General features: G+C 38.4%; 1 protein-coding gene across 8 annotated transcripts in view; it reads right to left on the bottom strand.

The window, feature by feature from the left end:
• The window catches only part of epb41l3a (erythrocyte membrane protein band 4.1-like 3a), a 92477-nt gene that overhangs the window by 15594 nt on the left and 55390 nt on the right, over positions 1 to 21493 (bottom strand). For 7 of the 8 annotated variants that reach the window (XM_072680016.1, XM_072680013.1, XM_072680011.1 and 4 more), the window contains exons 4-14: positions 20072 to 20176; positions 19944 to 19986; positions 17979 to 18054; positions 17512 to 17730; positions 16694 to 16781; positions 12230 to 12382; positions 12035 to 12132; positions 11607 to 11782; positions 5444 to 5658; positions 2630 to 2677; positions 482 to 517 (exon numbers count right to left, since the gene is read on the bottom strand). In XM_072680016.1, the coding sequence (XP_072536117.1) occupies positions 482 to 517; positions 2630 to 2677; positions 5444 to 5658; positions 11607 to 11782; positions 12035 to 12132; positions 12230 to 12382; positions 16694 to 16781; positions 17512 to 17730; positions 17979 to 18054; positions 19944 to 19986; positions 20072 to 20176 (1257 nt within the window). The remainder of the gene's footprint in view (positions 1 to 481; positions 518 to 2629; positions 2678 to 5443; positions 5659 to 11606; positions 11783 to 12034; positions 12133 to 12229; positions 12383 to 16693; positions 16782 to 17511; positions 17731 to 17978; positions 18055 to 19943; positions 19987 to 20071; positions 20177 to 21493) is intronic. The other variant, XM_072680014.1, reaches the window with a different exon arrangement.

Genomic DNA, 21493 nt, shown 5'->3' with positions numbered 1-21493 from the left:
CTAATTTGCAATGAGGGTTGGGTAATTGTGAGTGCAACAGTAATAAAAATAGAAATAAAAATAGATCTGTTTTGTCTATGTTTACAGAGCACTCTAGCGGGAAGGACACACACAGCTCATGCTGCCAACACACAGCAAATGCCTCTGGATTGTCGCTGCTTTGCTTTAAGCCAAATCTCCATGCCACCAACCTCCAGCATCAGCTTACTATGCCTGATAAACACATTTTCTCCTTTTATTCGCCTTACGAAACTGGGCTGTGGAGACAGACACATTAATTTATTCTCTGCGCGATGTTCCTGGAATTGTCCATGATGAGCTTTGTGGGGCTGCTGTAGTTACAAACACTGAAAACATCTTCACTGACCAACCGAAAACAGATATTCGAATGGAGAAATACTTTGTAGACAAAGCTGCCCTTTAGACTCAATTGGAAACAAAGTGTAATGAAAACTTAGAGGCATGCACAGAACATTCTCACCTGTGTCTTTATTTCAGACTCGTCATCCTGGTCTGACTGTAGACACAAAATGTGACAGTGTGAGAACAGTGAAGTGATACAAGATCATATCATGCAGCAAATAATGTGTGTGAAAAAAATGACACAGGAGTGCTATTTAAAAAACACACACAGAACAGTTTGAGAGATGGTTCAGGATGATGTAATATGATGGATGACAGCTGACTAAAAACCTTTTTTTATTATTATTTTGTATAATTAGGTTTCCGATCCGATCTATGATTTAAGGGCCATTATGCTCAAATAACAAAAATACAGAACTAAGTGGCTGGAGAGCAGAAGAGCCATCTGTAATGACTGTAAACTAATGTTTCATTAAGCTGGTTTGTAGCAGTGCTACTGTGCGACTGTCACAGTGACTTCCTGAAAATGCTTGGAAGCACTGGCGCTTTTATCTGTGAAGAACCTGTAGTGAAAGCCAGCTAGATTATCATACTCAACACACAGCAGGGAGGCCTCTCACTGCAAAACAGCCAGATTTAGATGAATCATTTGAATCTTTTTTCCAAAATAAACTTGTGGACCTCTGGGTAGCTGGCATAGGTTCTGTCTTTCACTGTTTGTTCTGGGAGACAGCCAAGAAAAGTTTAAGCATGGCATAATTTGGAGACAAAGACGTAATCTAGACAGAGAGACAGATGAAGGGGCAGCTGGAGTCAAGGCATGAACTTATGTCAAAAGGTTCTTTCTTAAACCAATGTATTCTATCTCGCTTAAAACAGAAGGCAATGGATGTCCTTTGGTAATACTGATACAGTGGCTAAGAGGCAAACACAAGCCACTGTGTTCAAAAACATTTGAGTCCAAAAGTATTTGGACACTGACAGAATGTTTGTAGTACATCACCACCATGGATTTAAAATAAAGCAATCAAGATGTGATTGAAGTGTAGACCTTTAGCGTTAATTTAAGTGCATTAAAGGTGCGCTAGAATGGAAAATTGTTTTTATTATGGAATAATGAATAATGAGAGTTCTGTATGGAAGTGACATACTGTGAACCTCAAACACTGCTGTCTCTTTGTTGAGAAGAAAAGCAAGCACAACCAAAACAGAGCTGTAAAATGGGCCATTCCCAAAACCATTATGTAACTGTTATGCAACGGACCAGACAAGGGAAAAAGGCCATCCAGAGAGCCAGAAGTGACGCTGCAGGTATTTGCATGGGGAGGCCAGGGGAATGTCTAAAAAGGATAAAAGCTAATGCTATGGCCAGCAGCTGGGGGACCATCTCTGGGAAGCCAGTAAAGCGGCCAGGTGCTAAGCTAAAAGCTAACTGCACACCAAGAGGACACAGACAGGACAGCAACACAATCCAGGAAGACTCAGGAATAATGACAAAATATGATCTGTTCTTTTTTACAACAACAAGCAATGATGGGCTAGCCTAGGTCTTGTAATGCTAGGTTATGCGGCTACTGAGAGCCACTTCGGTGCTGTTAAGCTGTTAATAAAAAAAGAGCTCATTTTTTTTTCACAAGCCCAACAGAAAAGGAAAATCAGCTTGAAAACAACAGGGCTGAATACAGACTGGTGCAACTGCATCTAACCATTTAGGAATTACAGTGTGCACTCCAATCACATATTGACTGCTTCATTTTAAACTAGGGCTAAGCGATATGGTAAAAATCCTATATCACAATATTTAAATACTTAAATATAATTATCACAATACATGTAATCACAGACTAAAAACATCATTAGTGACAGATCCTTATAAACAGTGATTTTTATTCAACATCTGCTGCACTTCATCTAATTAGTTAGTCTATTAGTTTGTAATGAAACCGGCAGCTGATCAGTGTTTAAGCACTAGCAGTATTCTCAATATGCTTAGAAAAGCATATCATCATCACAATAACAAAATTGATCACGATACGATTAAATATTGTCATATTGCTCAGCTCTATTTTAAACCCATTGTAGTGGTGTACAGAGACAAAATAATGAACATGTTAGTGTCCAAGTACTTATGGACCCAACTGACTCCTCAAGACCATATACAAAACACCCTGCATGAATGAACACAGTGAGTGAAAACATTTCAGAAAGAATTCACAAAATAGAGAAGGACAGCAGTTTTATGAAGCATAATGAATCAGTTACAAACCTCGGTCGCTGTCAAATCACCATCTATAGCAGTGTCTGTAAAATCGGTCTAATGTGCAAAACATACACGTCCAATTGAAAGCATGAACAGAAAAAGAAGAGAGTCTATTAGAGCTGATAGCTAAAATTACAACACTGTGCAGTATTGTTATATTCATTAGGCAGAGTGAGGCAATTCTAGAGCTGAAATCATAGTGCTTTGGATTACAAAGTAAAAGGCATGACCTCATTGCATTACATCCATTATTAAATTAGAAGGGAGTGCAATAAAAGATGATTTATACAGACTTAGAGTCGCTTCTTGGAATTGCTCCATGACATAAAGAGCTCAATGACATATGACACAGGTAGTCGTGCTACTAGATGGTCACTGCTTTTTCAATTATAGGATAGCGTAATGCTGTGTAATAATATTGCTATATCGATCATTAGACACATGCAGAAAGACGTACGAACTGCTCTGCTCCAGATGAATGAATCTGTATGCTGTGAACTTTGAGTCCATATGATGAATCTGTGTTGCTGTGCGTTTTGCTTCTATATCCTAATACTTTACATGATGCACACCTTATTTTATGCAGATGTTTTGACTGCTAGCCAATAAAAAAACTGCTACCCCATCTTAAATAGTTACTAGTAGTTCTTAAATAGTTAATAGTAATACTGTGTTAATCTCTGAAAAGAATTTAAAGACAAATGAGATGTCTCACGTTATTTACAAAATGATGTATAGTAGGTTCTGAAACACTGGAAGATGTTTTTTCCTTGCTTCGGTAGTAGAGCAAAATCATAGTGCAATATGGGTCTGTGCAAAGTCTGCATACAGTTGTATGCAAAGTTTGGACATGCAAAGTATGCAAAGTATAACAAGTTTGACAAATGATGAATTAAGGAATAGTAAACATAGCTTCTGTAGCCAGTCACACCTAAAACACAATATTTTCAATGCACAGTTACTCTGTTTTCCAGAACATTAAAAAATCTAAATCGCCAGTGGGCCCTTACAAACGTTTGAATACCTATGAGGTTTCCTTTATGTGACTTTTCCATGAGGATAGTGTTTGTTCAAGCAGCTATGCAAAGTGGAATTGTGCACCACTACCCTTTACCCTCAATATGCAAGTGAAGTTTTTATTTTCAATATATATCCCTTACATCCTAGTATAAACCACTGATGGCATCACAGTGAATTATCAAATGTTCTCACATCCAGGTGTAACAAAGATGTAGCCTCTTAAATGCCATAAAAATGCTGATTAGAGATGTGCAATCATCAATGTAATAGCTTAGGGATAGGTCAATTAATGTGCATAGTTTTCCATGTAATTTCTGAATAATGAGTGGGTTAAGCCAAACGAGCCCTTGTGCAAGAGTGGTGAATCATGACTGGTTTTGCCATCAACCTTTTCAGCAAAGCTGTACAAGTAACTGACTAAACCTGTAAGAGTGACTGGAAAGGATGATGGAAGTGAGAAAAGGAGTGGTGGAGTGCAGGACAAGCAGGACTAGACAAAAGGATCTGTTTTGCCTGACTTGGTCAGATGAAAGAGGCTGTGTGGGCACAGCTGTACTGCTATGGCACATATCACACCAGCAGATAGAGATGCTGTTTTTTGCCTGGGATCTTGCCAAAACATGTCGATTTAAATGAATGAGAGCAGCATTATGGTTTGTGCCATATTAAACATGGAATTATTAAACTTCAACATTATAAAAAAAGGTGTCCTTTATTATGAGTGGGAAGTGACTTTACATTTATATAATATTCTATAATATTTATATGTTTAATTTTCTATCAAATAAAATTTTGTATACTTTTTATACTTAAATATGTGTTCATTGTACTGCATCACTAGTTATTAGTGAAATCCTTGGTGCAGAATTAATATATACAGTGTTCAAAGACACAGTGAGGTAAATTACATGGAGCTTTACTTCACCTATGAAGTAGAACAGCAAAACAGATGAAATCATAGAGAAAAAGAATACTTCATCAGTATTGCCCTAAAGGATTTACCAATAAATTACCACAATGATGCAATTCCAGAGGTGTTGAGACCATCACCTCTTCTATAAAACGTACTTGGAGGCCAGGTCAGTCTACAGAGTATTTCACCCTTGAAGGCAATACTTCAGGCGAAAGACATTCAAAAAAATATATATATACATAAATAAATAAAAAATTTAAAAAGCACAACACTACACTGAAAGAACAACACTAGGGACGATTGCCAGTGTCTGTTAATGTTTGTGGGTTACACACATTTATCATTATGTTGACAATTTAATTAATGTTGATTTGTCCAATGACTTCCAGTGCTCTGGAATAAAGGGATTATGTATAACAGAGTGGTCTTTTTCTTATATACGGTTCATCAAATATACACAAAACATATGGACAAAAGTTTTGGGACACCTGCTCGTGGTTTCTTTCTTCAAAATCAAGGGTATTAAAAAAGAGTTTATCTTGCTTTTGTTGGAGTAACTGTCTCTACTTTGTTGCTCTGCACTGGCTTTGTACTAGATTTTGGAGCACTGCTGTGAGGGTTTGACTGCATTCAGAGACAAGAGTGTTAGTAACAGGTGCAACTTAAATGAGCTGAATGTATTCATTAAAAGGGTTGTCCAAAAACATTTGGACATACAGTGTAGATGAACATACCCTCAAATTAAAGCTCTTACTCTGTTCTCCTGTCTGATTACTTTAACCTGTCTGATTCATTTCATCTGCACCAAAACCAAAAAGACTCGGAGTTACACTACACTTAACCATTACTACCACTGTGAAACAACGTGTCAAAATAAGGTACTATACCCTTGTGTCCTGTCTAACAGGAGTTGGTGGACTCGGCTGTGAAACTTCCGTAGCCTTCGTAGTCTCGTCTTCTTCCTCCACCACAACAACGTTTTCTACAAGCACCACTCCTTCCTCCGCTCTCTTCTCCTCAACCTTCTTCTCTGGCGTAACTGTGGTGATGAGATCACTCATGGCAATGCCTTTGGCAGCCCCGTACAATGCTGTGCCCATCTCTGCAACACACATGCACACACACACACACAAACAGCCAGTGTCATTCCCAGCTTTAGGCTTTTCATTCATTGCACAAACTTGTGATGTTCACTGTGTGTTTGAAGCGTGGATGCTGATGCCACTACACTGCAATCTGCACTAGCACAGCCATCCTGCATTCATTTCCAATCCTGCAGGGTTTAAGGGAACAGCATCAAAGCAAGGGTAAATTACCATACCAAACACACATCTGAAACCACAGCTCTTATTTCCAGATATTAGCCTTGATCTCTGAGAAGAATCAAAAGCAATATCTCAATGTCACACAATCATTCAGAGATTTTGTAGTTGTTGAAACAGGCAGCGAAGACAGGCAATACATTTCCCTATTGTCCAGAATCCTTTCACAATTACAGTTTCAAATACTGTGACTTTAAATCAACCTAAGAAAACTGTTCTTTACTTTTATATCTAAATCTCTATTTTATGTCTTGTAGGAGTGTAATGGTATGTGTGTCCAGTGTGTGTAAGTCATCGACGAAGCTTTGACAAAGACTTTTACAAGTTTGAGTTTCACGAGTTCCACACGGAAACCTCAAACTGTAAGCAAGTAGCAAGGATGTTGTTGCATGGTATAGTGGAAACTGTAGTGTCTTTTAAAGAATCTGGGTAAAACTGGGTTCAAGTCCCCATCTGGGTGGAGTTTATTTATTATTGCTGTGGTAATAGTAGTTATTTTAGTCTCTACTACGCCCTCCTCCTTGTCACCGCACATAGAAAGAAGGTTCACATATGTTCAGTTTTCTTTGAATAATCCTTATCACTCACTGTTCTGTTTGCAGTGAAATGACTGAAAATAAATAATAATAATAAAGTATTTTAGCGACATTCTAGCATTTTCTCATCTTGCTTTAACTCATGAAATAATAGTGGACCGGACGAGGATGGTGTATCTGCACTGTTCAACAGTTGTAGGCTATTAAGACCCTAATGTTCACACACCACAAACTGTACAACTACCACAAAGGGTGCTGTACAACACTAGGTGGAACAAACTGTAGCTTGCATTGACTGTCTCTTTAAACTAAACTGAAAGAAATTCAGCATTATGCATGTGTGGGTTTTTGTTGCTTTTTTCTGTTGTACCAATGATCCAAACCGTGGTGTGAACTGACCTGTGACTTTTGTGTACCATTACATCCCTAATGTGTTGTGATGGCTTGTAAATAAAGAAATGAAGAAACTGTTTATGCAGCAATGTGATTTATGCACAAAGAAGGATACCTGTCTGATACAGCAACATTATTTTATAGCAAAACTGCTGATCAACATGTTTTAATATCCCAGTTATTTGGAAAATATATATAAAAAAATTATTTACACTGTAATAACCTGCAAAGCTCATGCTAGCTGAAGTTTAGCGATGTTTGTGACACTCATTCTTTAAACCTATGTTCAAGGTGAATTGTTCAGAGTTTCTGTGTGATGCTGGCCTCATCATTTTTTTAGACTGTGACCATGAAAAGCTGCATTTGCTTCTTTCTTTTCAAAAATCAAATCCTGTGTAGTTCCTGTCAGTATCACTGTAAAGTTAAAACCCTTCATTTCAAACAGAGTGAGCCAACAAGAAACACAAACTACTGAAAATGTAATTCTTAGGTTAGATGGTGAATCTCCAATTCACTTTTTTATCTTAGTGTCTACTAGGCATGTTCTGTATTTTATCAATTGTGGCCATTTAATTAGATTCCTGTTAATTCAAGCTCATTTCTCTGCCCCCTTTTAACCTCTCTGATTGTACAGAGCCGCATCTGCCACTGTTCGGATTCAGATTCATAATGTTTCATAATGTTCCTTACCTTGTACAGAGATGTCCTTCAGGTAGGGTCTTTGGTTTGGCCTGCTTTCATTTAAGCAAGGGTATTACAAGGCTGGCTATTCTAAACTGAATATGCCACAGAATGAAGGAACGGAAGCCATTAAATAGACTATTATTACACGATTACATTACACTATTAGCACTAATATGCGTATGGCGCAACAGCTGTGTGTCCTCATTTCACTTCAGGCTTTTTGTCAATGAGATTACAAAGATTACAAATCACTGACACTGAGTGTCGTGAGACCAACAGAAATATATGAAATTTGAAAGTTTTTTTCCAGGCTAGACAAATTAAACCACCTTTCAAACTTCTGGACAGATGATTCATTTAAACACAGAACAAGGTAAGATACAGTGCTAGTAACATTCATAGTACTCATAAATCTAAAAAGACAAACATTTCTTAAAAACTACCAGCATCTACACTCATTAGGTGCTTAAAGGGGTCCTTTTAATGATGCTACAGAAGAACCACAATTGGTTTCATAAAGAATCATGTTCGTAATTGAGATGAGTGAGTCTAAAAAACCTTCACTTGATGTAAAGGGTTTTGTTCCTCCAGTTGTTTTTCACACTCACATCTCTTCTTCAAACATGGTTCTTAATGATACTAGTGATTACTCCAAGGCACTGCTCAAAGATCCGTTTGAAGCACCTCTATTTTTGGGATTGTTGATTCATTTTGATCTACTTTCACTACCAAGCTAGCATGAGGGCCGAGTCACAGCAATCTTATTTTCACAGAGCTGTGCTGCAGCGCTGGTGAGCGTGACATGAAAATCAGACACAGCATACAGTATCTGAAAAAGGAAAAAAAAATGGATAAGGCTAAGCAAAGGGAAACTGCAGCTAGCAGTGAGTGGACACATGCTAAGGCAGCAGCTCAATCAGTCAGGAGCATGCAGAGCTGGCCTAATGATTGCTGCAGAAGAGTTAATCCGAGGTGGGATTTTATTTTTTTCAGATTCGACCAAGTGCAAAAGAGAAATGAAGAATGCAAAGAGCAGAGCGTTGAGATAATGGGAAGACCGTTGCATCTACAACCTTTCAAGCTAACAAGCTTTAAGGATCGGGAGGGGGGTGGGGATTGTAGACACTCAGATGTATCTACCTGTTGGTTTTGTGCCATTCATAGCTGTAAGTGGTTTAGATCCTGGGACTACAGTCGCTGTGTTTTGGGGGATGCTCCGTTGAGCTGAGGAGATTGACAGAGAGTCAACACCGTAGCAAGACCTAAGACACTATATTTATGTGCTTTCATAAAATACATCTTGTCTGAGCAGCCATATTTACTGACATTTCTACTACATCTATTAGTATTTCTGAGGTCTAATCCAAAAAGTGATATCTGTTACAAAAATATATATATTTTATTACAAAAAAAACAAAACTTAGGAAGCCATTGAAAAGCCAGTAGGAAAAAGGTATTTGGAAGGATGCTACAGAAGACCCACATTTGGTGCCCAAGGTACGCTTTCAATAGAACAGTTTTTGCACACGAGATGCTAGCAAAAAATCTTTCCACCAATAACTAACAAAAAGGTTGTGTGTTGTAACAATACAGCATATCATATAGTATTGGATTAACAGGCCCACAGTTTGTGAGTTTACGGTCAGCACATTAGCTCGGGGCAGTTAGTACATTTACCCCACACAAGTTCATGATGAGTTTGCAGTTAGCGCATTAGCTTGTTGGCTTGTGGTTAACTTCCCTGACTGTCAGTCAATTCAGTATCAATATCAATTAAATATCTATTCAGTGCTTGAATGAATCCATGAACTCAATCTGCCTTGTGTTAACAGTCCAGGCTGGTGGAGGTGGTTCCTGACACACTGGAGTCTGTTAATTTCAATCAATCATGGCTTGAATGACACAGCCTATTTGACACAGTTGCTGATCATGTTCATCCCTTCATGGCCACGACCGGCCCATCATCCAACGGCTGCTTCCAGCATGATAATACACCATGTCACAAAGCAAAAGTTGTCTCAAACTGGTTTCATGGACATGTCAATAAGTTTGTCAATAAGTTTTCTTCAGTGGCCTTCCCAGTCACTGGATCTAATCCGCACACCTTTGCGATGTGGCAGAACAGGAACTGTGTGACGCAATCATGTAAACATGGACCAGAATCTCGAGTAATGTGGATCCATGTCACAAAAATATTAACAGTTTTGATATTAATTAGATTGTTTTGAGAGCAAAGGAAAGCCCTGCCTAGTACTAGTATAGTGTTCCTATTGCAGTGTGCAGTGCATTCATATATTTTATGCATTTAGTTAGTTAGTTACAGGTTGAGTTACAGGTTGATCTAAGCAAAGCAACAAATGTCCAAAGAAAGAGCCTGTCTGTCACTCACTCATGTTTACCAAATATAATACTCTGCACAAGGGGGCGCTATTGATACTCCAATAGCTTCACAGACAATGCATACCCTGTTAAGAGTGTGCCTGTGCAATTTCTGCATGTGCTAACATGTTTTGCATTTGTTGAAGAAACTTAGACTACACAACTAGTTATTGTTATTATTGACTCTTCATGAATTCACACCAGCATAAACTGAACACCACAGAGGGATCTGCAGTTCCAGAGGCTGAGGACGTTTAACCACATCCCTCTCATACAGAGGAACTTATCATGAAGGAAGCAGACAACTGATGCTGACAAATTAATGAGGCTTACTTTGTACAAATACTGACAGAGCAAAATGAATCAATAGCGCTTGATCAGCATCTCAAACAAGCCAATCCTCCGCTCTGGCAAGGAAACTACTGCCCATGCCAAGGCAGCCCTCCTTCACTGATTCCAGGAGCTACATTAACAACATCAGCATTCAAAACCAGCACTCTAAGCCTGAAAGTGGCAGCCCACGCCAGACATCAAGAGAAAATGCTCCTGGTTTCCACCAAGCACTCGGGGGCACAATGAAATTTAAATTCGACAATTAATTGAAAAAAAGAGAGGAAAAAAGAAAGCAGTGTTGGCGTGCTTTCGGGAATACAGCGGTAAGCTGAAAATCCCTGTGACAGGTCTTTATGTCTCTAGCTCTCGTTAAGGTGTTTTAGGAATAAAAGGCTGCAGAAAAAAGCTGGTGCTCATCAGAGGACCCGCCCTAGCACACCAACGAGCGTTCCTCGGTGGAGAAGCCACAAAGAGGGCTGCAGAATGGAGAACGTTAATGGAGGTCTGCTACTGGCTGATAAAACAGTGAGTCAAGGCCGTGCCGGATGAGAGACGCAATGTGAACACAGCGGATAACAATGACAACTCCAGAGAGACTGACTGACATGCTCGCATTAGCAGCAGCACAGACACGCTTTGGCATCAGTCTAAGAGCACAGCTTGAACCCCTAATGCATGTTAGCTTAGGCAGTCTAAATAAGATTTAGTGGAAAAACAATGGCATAGCAAACTAAATTACGACCATGAAGAACATTAATGTCAATGAAGCAACGGATGTCAAATGATAAATCCAAAGATATCTTCATTAGTACAGCTACATCAACCTAAAGCACTCGGCTAGTCAAATTACCTGGCTGCAGTTGCTTGTGGACTCTCCTCATGAGGAGAATGATAGTAATTTAGCTCTGTTCATGTCATATTTGACTAACACTATAGAATCTCATTAATCTCTGCACTTTAAATTAGGAATGCACAGTTAATTATACATTAATTCGTTTTTGCTTTTTGAGCTTCGGCAATATGCTAATTATTAAATTACCACATATTCCCAGCAGAGCGCATCCTACATGCTCTACATCCTCTAAACAGTGATGTTCAACGAATTAGTGCTCTAATGGATCTGAGGATTTTTTGCTAAGTGCAGTGCATGCTGACCTAACATAGATGTTCCCTCTGAGAAGTAGTTTGATGAACGAGTGCCATAGTGAAAACATGCAATCTTTGCTAATCAAAGCAGTCAGAAATAATCACACTCATTTTTCTACAACTGTGCAGCCTAATTTTGGAATTAATATTTAATGGGAAAATATACTAATTCAAGCTTCATTGCAGTTTCAATAATGAACTATTCAGCCACAGTTTCCAAAGACAGGGAAGGACAGGGAGAGAAAAATCAAACTAACCTCCGTCTAGGCTGCGGGACATGGTGTAGCGCTTGCTGGTGGAACGCTCAAAGTAGGGCGCTGGACGAACTATCTGCGAACTGGCCCTTCTTGTTTGGACCTGGGTTCTGCCACTGTAGCGAAACTTGGAACCAAGAGTCAGGAACTTCTTAGGAGGTGTTTCTGGAGATACCAACCTGGTAAATAATAGTCACATGCTTTGGTTACCCGCTAGCACAAAGCAGTCATAGATCTCTGGGACCAACTTGGAGTTCCATATTATTTGTAGTAGTGCCATCAGATCTATCGCTCGAGAAGGTCTTGGATTGTGATCTGTGAACTGACCAGTCACTATAACTAAAACCTAAAAAACTGAACTGAAAAGTCATGGTCACTTTTTTCCAACACACAAAAAAGCATAAGAACCTTTCTGCTTCAGTAGATCTCACCTAAAGAAAGTGTGGTGCTCCACGCAAACCTTCCAAAGTCTCTTTGCTGCTCTGTGGTTGGGGAGTTTAAAGCCAATCGTGCTTTCAAACTGCTCAAACTAAACACACAGACAAGGCAGTTTTTACACATTTGGCAGCAAATGCTGGACAAAACAACCTTACAGTACAAGTAGCCTAGCTCTGAACTGGTTTTACCTCTCCAGGTCGGATTTTAATGTAGAAGTTGTTCCTCTTGTACGAGATCTTGAGGACCTTGGGCCAAGCGAACCTGTTGATACGCAGGCGGTCCCGATAGATGAGGAGACCCGAGGAACACACTCCGAGCATGATCTCCACCCCCTCTGAATCCTGGGAAAAGATTTGATAAATAAACCTGGGCCATCAGCTCGTAACCAAAAATAGCCCAACAACAATCAAATGGACATACGACTGGACTGAAGTTTAGTTTTCTGAGTGGCTCCAAAAAGACACATCTGATGTAATAGAAATGTCCAGTAAAAACTGGTAGTAGCAAAACACATGATTTATTAAGCCTATCAGAAAAGTCTCGAACAATGGATTGTCAAAATGCAAAATGACTTCATATTAAAAGAAATGAAAACAATGTTGATTCTGGTTGAGTGTCCTAATGTGAAAAACATTGAAAGTGGAACCATTGTTGAGCAGCCCATGAGGTAATACCCCTGAGAGAGAAACATGAGCTACATATTCAGCAGGTAATTTGGAGTCTAATCTGCTTCTTTTCTGCTTCTCAACATGTAAATATCACTGGTCAGCCCCCACCTGTCTTTATGCTTGTATTGTCTGCTGTACTGGCATGGCATACAAATCTCTGGCAGATCCATTTCAAACGATTGCTCACAAAAGAGTGCAAGTGTGTTTCCCCACGATTTGGCTGGTTATTGCAGTGTGCATAGTCAAGACAATTTTTCCAGGCACTCAGAACCTGACAAAATGCTTTTTAGAGATGGATAAACACTTTCACGATTGACAGATGCTGAACAAGGCCTTGTTGCTATCCATTAGGCGCAACACCTCCTGGTGTAATCGAACAGGTTTTGCATATGTTAATTACTATCATTGAGAACAGAACTGATAAACATTCACATTAAAATTACACATTACACATTACACTTTCAGGAAGGTTTTAGGGGAAGATAATGGATGTTATTTATGACCACAGTGGGTAGTCAACACACCCCAATGTGACCAACACTACTCGTTAAGGTGGTGTTTACGGGATAATGATGGAGGCTTTTCAGAAATTCATGAGTGAGTCACAAAGCAGGTGGAAATGACAGCTTTAACTCTAAAACCCTTTGTCAGAATGATGCATTTCTGTAGTAACACATGACAAGGAACCATGAAGTGGTCTTTCTCTGGGGAATGTGACCTCCGCATATGAGCACACTGAGAGTAGGCAGCGGGCCACAATAGCACGCGTATTGTGGCCAAATCAGCCGAAGCTCAGACAATGGGACTCTTCAGTCCATGGTCATGCACGAAGACTTTGGGTCAGACAGGAGGAAACATACAGACACATACAAGGACACATAAAAGCACGAATGCAGCCTTACCTCTCCTTTAGCTGGAGACAAGCACTCAAAGAAGCTTCCTACCAACTAGGCCATTCAGTAAGAAAAGGGGGGAAAAAGAAGAGGGTCTGATCTAACCAAATTGAGGGACAGTTTCCATGCTGATCATTGCTTGATCTCCGTTTTTCATTTCAGAGGAGACCGCCCAATGACCACTTATGGGATGACAGATGCCTTCTGAAGATCTCCGACACACTATCAACCGCAGTCAAATATATTTATGGCTGAATACTATGCTGAATGTTTCAACAACTATATGCCAACGTCAAAGTATGAAAACAGTATTAATGTTTCCAACCTCATTAGTGAGGGACAGAAACTAATGTTTTCATAAGCAAATGAAATTAAGTACACCAATAAAAAGGAAAACCAAACTGTATGAGAATTTACCTCACACTGATTAATGAAGCCTCATACTACACAGAAATATACAGCTAGGGGAAGAGTGTTGCCCATTCTGCCTAGCAGATCAAATTGCACACTAAAACTGTGATACCTTTAGAATACTAATCACATTTGTTTTAATGACCAATGTCTGGCTTGTTGTACATTGTATAAGCATAAAAGTTCTTTTTAGAGAAAACAAGGCCAGGATAAAATGGAATATCTCATAAAGTAAGAAGCTTTCATGTGTAAAAACTAAAATAATTTATCAAACCCTTTTACTTTTCACATTTTGTAATGGCCTTATGTTTAAAAAAAATAAATAAATAAATAAAAAGAATCACGTTTTCCCCACTCTGTACTCAATTTCCCAAAATGATAAAAATGGAAACAGAATTGTCTGAATTCAAAAGCAAAAGTGTCCATTTATTAAAAAGGAAAACTAAAATGCATGGACTTTGCTCTGAGGGCCTCTAATTTCTCTTGATCATCTTTTAGATGTTTCTACACCTTGATTGGATAGTGTGGAGGCACAGATCTGGAGATGTCTACAAAAAAGGATTATGGTGGCACAACTAGAGCTGGCCGCCCCACAAAAAGTAACAGGGGGAAAAGGGCCTTGGTAAGAGAGGTGACCAAGAACCCACTCTGGCTGAGCCCCAAATATCCTGTGTGCAGATGGGAGAGACTTCCAGAACGTCAACCATCACTGCAGCACAGCAGAGTGGCCAGACAGACACCTCTCCTCAGTAACAGACACATGAAAGCACCCATGTAAGGACTCTCAGTTTGTGAGACACAAGATTATCTGGTCTGATAAAACCAAGATTTAACTTTTTGGCCTCAGTTCTAAACGTCATGTCTGGAAGAAACCAGGCCCTGCTCATCGCCCTCCCAATATCATCCCTACAGTGAAGCATGGTAGTTGCAGCATCCTATTCTGAGAGTGTTTTCGGCAGACTGAATGGCTGAACTGCAGAGAGGAATGGCTGAAAATCACCAAATCCAGGTGTGCAAATCTTGTGGCATCACACCCAATAGGACTGGAGGTGGCCAAAGATGCTTTAGCTAAGTACTGAGTAAAGGGTCTGAATACTTATGTCAATGCAATATTTAATTTTTTTTCTTTTCAATAAATTTGCAAAAATGTCTAATGTATGTTTTCACTTGTCAAACTGTCATTATGGGGGTTTTGAGTACAGAATGAGGGGACAAACGTATTTTATTTAAGCACACAACCTCAACATAACAAAAAGTGAAAACAGTGAAAGGGTCATACATATTTATGTATATATATGTGTGTGTGTCCATTTTATTGTTTGACCTACAAAACACAGACCAATCAGTTGAGCTGTGACAGACCAGCCCCTTTACTTTAATACCCTGCCATGTACCAGAAAACCTAGCTCCTTTAATGAAGCAGCTGCACTCCACAAATCTCTGTAAATTAACAACTTAACTGTTATTTTAAGTGTTATGCCAATAATTACAAATAATTACAAACATTTCTTTTTTAACAGAAAATAATATTTTCCTGTTTTTTTACATTATGAACAAATGTAAGTAAAATTACAATAATTATCTTATAAACATTCAGACAATAATATAAAGATTTATTTTCCACACTAACAATTTAATTGTTTTAACAATTTTAGGGTAACTTTCATAATTTTAGGGTAAGTATCATATTTATGTTTACACTATAAAAATGAGTAAAATGACTGGCAGCCAAACAAAAAATGTAAAAAATAAAGTCAAATATTATTATATTGAAATTCAGTGGGAAAACAATACGTTTACAGAGTTTCTGTTTGTTTGGCAGCCATTGCTACCAGTCATTTGACCGTTACAGTTAAAAAGACTAATTTAGCTGATTTTGCCTAAGTGGAAATAATTGAACTTTATATTATATTTATAAAAGTGTAAATGTGTGTTTGCTGTAGAAGATGTTTTCTGCTTTCAACAATCAACAACACATGTAATTTGGGGTGTCCAGTCTTTTGTATACAATTGTCTCCGTCATGCACTCTTGCTAAAATGCCTTTGCTGTACTACACAATTAGGGGTAATTACCTAGTTTAAAACACCTGCAGATACACAATCCCCTCATCAACTATGTATGTCAGGACAGATGACAAAGCAAGCAACCAACAAAAACACAAAAACAAAACAACTCTGAACATAAAACACTCTCCGGGGATAACGGAATCGTACAAATTACCAATGTGAGGGTAAACATACATACATTACGCAGACATGCTTCACATTAAAAAATGAACGAGCCTAAACATTGTTGATTTAGGAACAATATGTAGTGTCAATACACATACATTTGAATTAGGGTCACCTCAAAAAGATGATAGCTTTTACATTGTACTTTTTCTGTGCCTTGTTTATAATCTCAGATCTTTACTGACTATCGAATATACCAGAACATAAGAGTTTTTGAAGAGTTGTACTTTCAAAATTAATATTCAAAACCTGGTTTGTCAAGATCAAGGGGTAAATAAAGCCTTTGTTTGCCCTGTCATGAGAAGAGGTTGTGGTGGTAGAGCAGCCTGCCTGGTGTAGACGAATGAAAGAGGAATCTAAGTCAAGCTGCAAGCTATAAAGAACTTCTGCTCCATGTGCCTTTAGAAGCAAGGTAAAGTTTAGCAGTTCTCAGAGATGGGCTTTGTACCTTGGCGTGATGGAGGTCCACTCCATACATAGACAGCTTTTTCACATTCTCCAGGAAGTGCATTTCAGCCTCAGCTGGCGTCATCCCTCTGATGAAACAGAGAACATTACAAAGACTCCACACAATTCGCTGACGACCTACAGACGATATGCGTTTTATGCTTTGTTGGGAGACTGATGTGGTGCTAAAGTACTGCGAGTCAGAGATCATGCTTCATTTATTTATTTACAGTCAAAACAGCCATTATGTGCATTTTATTTTCTCAGATATTTCTAAGTAGGTTTGAATGTAATCTGCTTGCACAAGGAAGATAAGATAAGATAAGATACAGAGAACCCCATGCAAGAAGACTTATACCACCAAAACTGCTCCACCAGATAAACAGCACTTAAAAGCTTTCAGTGAGAAGATGACTCAACGCTATGGGTCTGACAGCACATGGAGCTGATGTAGAAACCATTACTGACAAAAGAAACTGCTGGTAGACTGTCCGCTATCAAATGTTTTTGGCATTCCGTAGATGGTGAAAATGCTTCAGATTCTAAGAACAAAATCTAAAAACAGCGTTTTCAACTTAACGCCCCTGTCTACTAAATATCCCCCAAAAATATTTTAATATTAAAGATATGCTACAGAATTGCCAATGTTATTTTCAATATACATTTATATAATGCAATTGTATAATGTACAATGCAATCTGCAGCTGTAGACACCCCCCATTGGTGCTTTAGCTTGAACCACAATATGAGACTTTTATGAATATGATTTCAGTGTGACTGAACAAATACTGTTTCAAATAGAAGGCATGTGAAACGCACTTGTAGTTCTTGTGAAGGTCCATGACCTTCTCTTCCAGCTCCTTTGTCTGATGAGGGGCGAAACGAAACTCACTGACATAGTCCGCACCATACTCATCTGGATCATAATCGCCCAGCTCCGACTGGACTGTGTATGAACCAAGCACCGTGTGTGTAGCAAAGGAGCAGGGCAGACGGCCGGACACAACATCATCTCTCAACTGCAGACACAGATAGTACCTGAGAGAGATAGAAAGACAAAAGTGATGAGAATGACAATGAGTAAATAAAATATGCATTAACAAAGTAAAGTAAAGAGCTTAGCAAATTAAAGACTGTCAATGCATCTATTGGATTCATGTAATCCAATGGCAACGCAGGGTTAACAGCTTATGGTCTGCGTCTGCTCATCAGCTGGCAGTTTCTCTGTGGGCTTTAACTGAGAGAGTGCACTGAAGGCCTGCAGCGGTGAGCTGAACAGCTCTGACCTTGTGATGTCCTCAGAGAGCTGAGCAGGGTCAGGAGGATAAAACTTCACATTGAAGGAGAAATTCCAGGCAACTCCTGCACAAACAAGCAACAGAAAAACAACAACATCACTGCAAGATTGCTAAGAGAATATTGTCTTCATTCTATTAAGATTGTGTGCTCATATAAATACTTTTATCTTTTATTTTAACTTTCATTTTATCTAAAGCAATTACAAGGTCAGGTTGTAGGTGGTTATAAAATGTAGTGAAAGGAAGGAACACAGAAGGGACTGAGGCTGTGGCTTGGCAAAAATCTGCCAATACAATATGTATTATGATACAGAGGTTGCCATTCAATATATTGGGATATACTGCGATACTATGAGCAAGATGATATATTGCGATTTCAAAATTCAAATTTTAGAAAACCTCTTTTAGTATAAAAACACAACATATGTACACTGATTTTTGAGTAATTTGAGTAAAAGAAAAGTTGAAAGTTGAGTAAAAGAAAAGGGGGAAGGTGTGATGGCAGCCACGGTCACAGCTGGTCTGCCAAATAAGAAAAAACAAGAATGGAGGGGCTTGCTCTGCCTCTTTGCTCACAAAAAGTTTAAATTTCAAAAGAAAATTCCTGTGCCTGCATAACACTAATAAATACATTTATTTAACTCAAAAACACAATTTCAGGACTGTGAACTGTTTTATAGTGTCTTTAAGCTAATGAAACAAAATAAATGCAATAATTGTTTGTGGTATTGGTACATACCACCATTTCTGGTATTGTGAGATAGGGGAGGGACACAAAATGTACCACTGTCCGCCACCAATCTCTGCACATAAACTTTTAATAAAACTGTGTTTTGAGAATCAATACAGTATTGCAAAACATAATACTGTGACATCCTGCTTGGAAACTCCTTGTGAGCAGATGCAGAGATACAGTGCCACTGTATTGCTGCTAAATGTTTTCCTTATTCATGCTTTCTTCTCCAGCCATTTGGTATACTGTAACTCTTTTGTAGCTGCCATTTGATTTTCTTTGATATACTTTAGATGGTCCAGAACTGTTTGTCTCCCCTCTTACACCTGCTCACAAAGCACTATATATGTAAAATGAATTATTATTAATAATCTGTACACTGTAAAAATATGGTTCTTTTGCAGAAGTGCACCTCTTTAGAATCAACCTTCAGCAAGAGCCCATCTACCAATGATCTAAGAGCTTGCTAGGACTCCATCTTTCACTTTGCATCATGTCCTCAAATGGCTGTACAAATCCCAAACAAGTATTTTAATGGATTGCCCCAGACAGGCTGGCCATAAATCCATTGATTACCCAGTAAGCTTGCTAGCTTTTTAAAAGCCAAATAGATCCAACTGAGTGGCAAGATTACACATAATTTCAGATTGTCTGAGCTTGCCAAACAGAATAAATTAAGTGCATTAGCACTGATCTGTGATTAGTAAGGACTTTCTTTTTACATGCAAACTAGCTCTTAGTTTAGCTCTATATTTGCCAGCCTCGAGACTCTTTTCTGAATCCTAGCTCTCTGAAATTAAGCAACACTCTTAAAATGCCACAATCAACTGTAAACACTAACAAGTGTTTTCACTAACAGATCCTTTTAAGACCAGTTCCAAACCCTGTTACGGTTTACACTGAGAAACCTTCACTGAAAGCATTTAATTTTAGTATGATAGAAGAATAAAGGTTCCTCAGATGATTCTTTAAGTGATGCCATTGAAAATGACATGTTTGTAGTAGAGATGAGAGTGTGAAGAACCTTTAAACTGATAAAGAACCTTTACAGCAAGCGAAGGTTCTTCAGACATTTAAAAGGTTCTTTACACTTATGCTCACACATCTTTTTCCAACCAAAAGTGATTTTTTTTATGGCATCACACAAAGACCCATCTGATTCACCTTTATTTCTAAGAATGCAATGAATATTAAAAGTGTTTTATAGTCTAGGCACTCACCCCTAATCTGCTTCTTCATATCTTTGGAAGGGTCCAGCCAGTTCTGTGAACAACATAAAAGAGCATTTAACTTCCTTTTCTCACAAATAAAATTCAAATTAAGGCATAAAATAAAGGTGGACTCCTACCTTTTGATTCTCTACATCACGGAATGTGATCCCAAAGTAGTCCCTCTCTAGAAGGTTAAGATGCTCACAGACTTTGTCAAGGAGCACCTGGCCTTTTTCCCGTTTCTGTGGGAAGTTAAAGCTTGTGTCAATTCCACACCTTTTACTGTCACAATGAATTACTGTTTTCACATGGAAGTAATTACGATTATGCACTTGTCACAACACATTCATTGAATAACCCTGACATATCCACAGGGGGCGTTAATCTTGTTTGTCACATGTTATTCACAAGTTCTCACAATTTAGTTTAGCAAATCCTCATCACTGATGTCCATACTGATACATGTAGCAAAAAGGACCCAATTATGAGCAAAGTAAACATTCAGTGTCCACTGAATCCATAATCAAGCCGGGAACCAAACCATTTTACACAGCTATGTCACAATACTAAATGAGTAATCAAGACAGGAAATTGATTTTTAGGAAATATAATACAGGAAATCAAGACAAGAAGCAGGCTTCAGATTCATTATATGTTTAAATTATTTTCACATTTATTATTTAACATGTTCTGTCAATGCTCTGAGGTATGAACATACAGAACTGCATTAGATTAAAACTAAAATCTAATCAAAAACACACAATTCAAATTCAGTAGTTAGTAACACCCACTTTCACACCACCCGTTCATTCACTCAACTGTTTAATCCTCTGTCAAAGTCTATGTTTCTTGATGTTTTTAGAAATATGTTTGCGGTAATACAACTACAACAATGGTTCAAACATTTCCTAAATCTGCAGAGCACGCCCTTTCAATTACATCTCGTGGACAGATGGTACGTGACTCACATCTGGAGTTATGAGGCTGTATAGACTGGTTTGGTACATATTTGGCTTTGCATCTTGCCAACTCTGGCAAACCCATTTCAAGTATTCCAGTGTGTTTTCACAGGAAATATGAAAATCTAAAATCTTCAGGATTAGGGTCACATGGGGTTTTATTATAGAGATGGATTGTTTTGAACATGTTGATATAAAACATGTGGGTATTATCTTATATGCAGTTTTTTAAAAGGCAAATTTAAGAAGAAAAATCAACACATTCAAACAGATATTAGAATCAATGTAGTTGACATCTGCTTGACTTGACTGTGCAATGTTAAAAACACCAAATAATATCCAGGGTGTTTCTGTTTGCATCCATTTATCCATTATGCACAAATGATAGGAACACAGGAGTGTTGTATTGTTTTTTTTTAACAAATAACATCACAACAATGACATTTGACATATTTAAAAGGTATGCATGGTTTAATATCCAAAGATTGTAACAATGTTTACAGTTAAAAATGGTCAACAACCCCTAGCAGTACCACTATGGACCACTAGGAGGCCACAGCCTACAGCCCACGCTGACAAGAACTATTCAGCATCATTTAA

The sequence above is a fragment of the Salminus brasiliensis genome, chromosome 5 (assembly GCF_030463535.1).
Source record: "Salminus brasiliensis chromosome 5, fSalBra1.hap2, whole genome shotgun sequence".
Taxonomy (NCBI): Eukaryota; Metazoa; Chordata; class Actinopteri; order Characiformes; family Bryconidae; genus Salminus; species Salminus brasiliensis.
Note: the sequence above shows the minus strand (reverse complement) of the source record. Positions and strands in the feature narration are given on the sequence as shown.